The following is a 3,869-nucleotide window of genomic DNA, read 5'->3' on the forward strand; positions in this document are numbered from 1 at the left end:
AATATTTGATTCCCAACTGGCTTGAGAAATAAAGGGCTTGCAATATCATATCAGAGGGTATTAAGATTCAAAGATAGGACATTAGTCACATGCAAGCCAGACATGGAATGGTAGTTTCATTTCTCTTCACACAACGAACCAATATTGTTTTTAATAATTATGTGGTAGTTTTCATGGTCATCGTTCAATGCTCGAAATTGAGATCGAGCAAATATAACTGCTTTGAACTCAAAGTCTACCTGATAGCTAAACTCTCACCACATAAACACCCCAAGAAACTGATAGGCCATTTAGTAGCACCATGCATCTCCATCATTCAACAAACAAGGTCATAGCTGAATCTCCACTTTCTTGCACGTCTGCCATAACCTGACTCCACTGCTAATGAAACATCTGTCGAACTCGGTCTTCAATATATTCAAAGGGTCAAAAAACCAAGGTTCACTGACAATTCCAAAAACATAGCCCTCTTAGAAAATCAATTCTTCCTAATTGCCAAAATGTGAGACCCCATATTTTGGAAGTACATCCTCAAGCTCTAGATTCCCTCAGAATGGGAAGTATCCCTGAATACCTACACTGCTTTAATAAGATCAATCCTCATTCTTCTAGTCTACAATTCATCCCAGGAGTCAAGCTAATAAATCTCCACTGAATTGCTTCCAATGCAAGTCTGTGCTTCGTCAATTAATGACACCAAACTGCTGACAATGCAATCTCTCAAATACCCCCACAGTGTAGAGTTCTTTATACAGCATCACCCTTGAATTAAAGGGAAATATTCCATTTGCCCATGTGCTCAAAGGAGAGTCATTGTACTTGAAATATTAACATAAAAAAACATAGAACATAGAACAATACAGCACAGAACAGGCCCTTCGGCCCACGATGTTGTGCCAAACATTTGTCCTAGCTTAAGCACCTATCCAATTGCCGCTTAAAGGTCACCAATGATTCTGACTCTACCACTCCTACAGGCAGCGCATTCCATGCCCCCATCACTCTCTGGGTAAAGAACCTACCCCGACATCCCCCCCATACCTTCCACCCTTCACCTTAAATTTATGTCCCCTTGTAACACTCTGTTGTACCCGGGGAAAAAGTCTCTGACTGTCTACTCCATCTATTCCCCTGATCATCTTATAAACCCCTATCAAGTCACCCCTCATCCTTCGCCGTTCCAATGAGAAAAGGCCTAGCACTCTCAACCTATCCACTTAAGACCTATTCTCCATTCCAGGCAACATCCTGGTAAATCTCCTCTACACCCTCTCCAAAGCTTCCACATCTTGCCTAAATTGAGGCGACCAGCTTCCACATCTTTCCTAAAGTGAGGCAACCAGAACTGCACACAGTACTCCAAATGTGGCCTTACCAAGGTCCTATACAGCTGCAACATCACCTCACAACTCTTGAATTCAATCCCTCTGCTAATGAACGTTAAATTAATTGAGAGAAATTAATTGATTTATCTCCAAAGATGCTGCTAGGCCTGCAGAAGTTTTCCAGCAATTTCTGTTTTTGATTCTATTTTTGCCTTCCTTACTTGCTGGACATGTATTTTAACTTTTTGTGATACATATACAAGGACACCCAAATCCCTCTATACTACAGTATTCTTTCTTCACTTAAATAGTACATTTTATTCTCTGCCAGTCACAAAACTGAATTACTAAACATAACTTTTGGAGTTCTGAGTTATCACTGGATAATCAGATTCAAAGTACATTCATGATCAAAACAGAATCTTATTCAGAGCACCAACCCTTGCTCTCATCATTCAGGATCTTTCCAAATTAATATCCCAGAATGTTGGGGAGACTCGATAACATGCTGTAGGACTCTATGACTTATTTTAATGAGAAACAAATGAATGGCTATTCTTTTAGATTGCAGATGGTGAAACTCAAATGTAGATTTTGTGCCAGCTGCAAAAAAAACTATCAACTACCCTTACATAAAACAATGATCAAATGCTACAATAAACTACTGATTGCTTTGAAACTATACTAGTCTACCAATAAGCCTTTGGAAAAAGATTCAATATTCCAAATCTATGCCTAATGTTAAAATTACTCACTGAACCTCATTATCTTCACATCTGAGGGATGCAAAAAAAATTACTTCTGTGGCTATACTGCCAAGGTCCCAGTCTGTTGTCTGCACTAGAGTATTAATCAAGTACAGAAGTGTACTCAATTGTGTTAGTACCAAACAAGCGCAGACTAGGTTTAAATGCATAAGATCTGCAAATATATTTAAACAAGTAATACGCATTATTTAAAAGTTTGAAATAAATGTATAAAGTTATTTCGGTACCGAATTAGTAGTTGTCTTTTGAACTAAGTTTCCCTTCACTTTTGAAACAACGAACGCCAAGTAATGTTCTTGGGCTTTTTTTAGCGCTGCTATAAATAATACTGTGACAAGTTCATGTAACAGTTTTGAGTGCAAACATTGTATTATCATATTTTTTTTAAAAAATCGAGGTGAAAGGATAATGTTCGAATCATTTAGCTTTACCGACTTTTTTTTAAAAAACCCACATGATGGTGCTTGTTTTTTTGGCTATTAAGTTTCTGGAAAGGGACTTCTTTGTTCTGTGCTCATGGGTATTTCTGTGGTGGCAACAAACTGAACGTTAACATGTCGGTCACGCCATTGATTTACATAAAGATTCATTGCCAAAATGGAGGCTAAAATCCGATGAGACATGAAACCGGATCCAACCCGACTTCGAGAAGAGGTTTCACGGGCCCGAAAATTAAGACTAAAACATTCAACCTCGTTACTACTTATAAATCAAATGGTTTCCTAAAATAAATAAAGGAATGGTTTCTTCCCTGTTTTGATAAAACTTACCACGCTGAGCAGTGTTCTTTTTTTTGAAAAAAAAAGAATGGAATGAATTTGTTTTCCTTTTTTTTAAAAAGCCAAGCATGCACACGTTTTAACTGTTGATTTTTTTTTTAAAAAAGGGCGAGTGAAAGCCCTCCCAAGCAAAACATTTAATCTACAGAGAATAGAAAGAGAGAAATACAAATTGTATAGTATTCACCTCCCATGAACTGATTTTTTTTCGAAAGAAAAATGTTAAAAATTAAAACAGGTAGAGACAGAAAAGAGAGAGAGAGAGAGCGAAAGAATGGCAATGTTAAACTTATTTTTAAAAAAATAATTTTAGAATGGTTGATATATAAGAATGTTACTCGACCTTTCGTTCCCTGCAAGCTCAGACTCTGTCATGTTTAGAACATCATTTTTGTCAACTGGGGTTGGGGGGTTGGAGAAAAGGCTTTCAAAAGCCATTTTTCCCCACACAACAGTACAAGACTGATAGAGAATGTCTCACTGAGACGTTGCTGGTGTGACTGTTGATAAAAATAAATAAATAAAAATCTCACGGTAAATTTGATGAGAACAGATTTTTCTCTTTTTTTTTAAGAAAAAAACACAAGAGCGTTCAATCTTACGCGAATTCTTATTTGGTTAAACTGTTTGCGTATTGGTTCTAAAGAGTTTGATACCCCTCTTTTTCCGCCGGTTTTGTTCTTGGTGATTTTGGTTGGCGAGAGCAAAAAAAAAGGAAAATTTTCACACGCTGTGGTTATTCCTCACAAACATGGCGCTCGACGCTTTCTAGTGCAGCGATGGTGACAGGGTTCTCTACCGATTTTACACAGAGGAAACGAATGAGCCCTCGCCCGCGCCTCAACCTAACCTGATACCTACGGAATACCGCCCCCCTCCCCTCTACCATTGGCTACATGGCATTGATAGGCAGCTGCACATCCTGAAGTAAATAGAGAGGCGCGCCGTTTCCCATTGGTTAACAGGTATGTCAGTCTGTGGGAGACGGGTTAGCTAGT

The 3,869-nt window shown here is 38.3% G+C and overlaps 1 protein-coding gene across 4 annotated transcripts in view; it reads right to left on the reverse strand.

Moving 5' to 3' along the window:
- zc3h6 (zinc finger CCCH-type containing 6) overlaps positions 1 to 3,669 on the reverse strand; it is a 57,236-nt gene extending 53,567 nt beyond the window's left edge. For 2 of the 4 annotated variants that reach the window (XM_072551398.1, XM_072551394.1), the window contains exon 1: positions 3,215 to 3,669. In XM_072551398.1, the coding sequence (XP_072407499.1) occupies positions 3,215 to 3,309 (95 nt within the window). In that variant the 5' untranslated portion in view covers positions 3,310 to 3,669. The remainder of the gene's footprint in view (positions 1 to 3,214) is intronic. The other 2 variants (XM_072551396.1, XM_072551395.1) reach the window with 2 other exon arrangements.
- Between the last annotated feature and the right edge of the window lie 200 nt (positions 3,670 to 3,869).

Source organism: Chiloscyllium punctatum, chromosome 3 (assembly GCF_047496795.1).
Source record: "Chiloscyllium punctatum isolate Juve2018m chromosome 3, sChiPun1.3, whole genome shotgun sequence".
Taxonomy (NCBI): domain Eukaryota; kingdom Metazoa; phylum Chordata; class Chondrichthyes; order Orectolobiformes; family Hemiscylliidae; genus Chiloscyllium; species Chiloscyllium punctatum.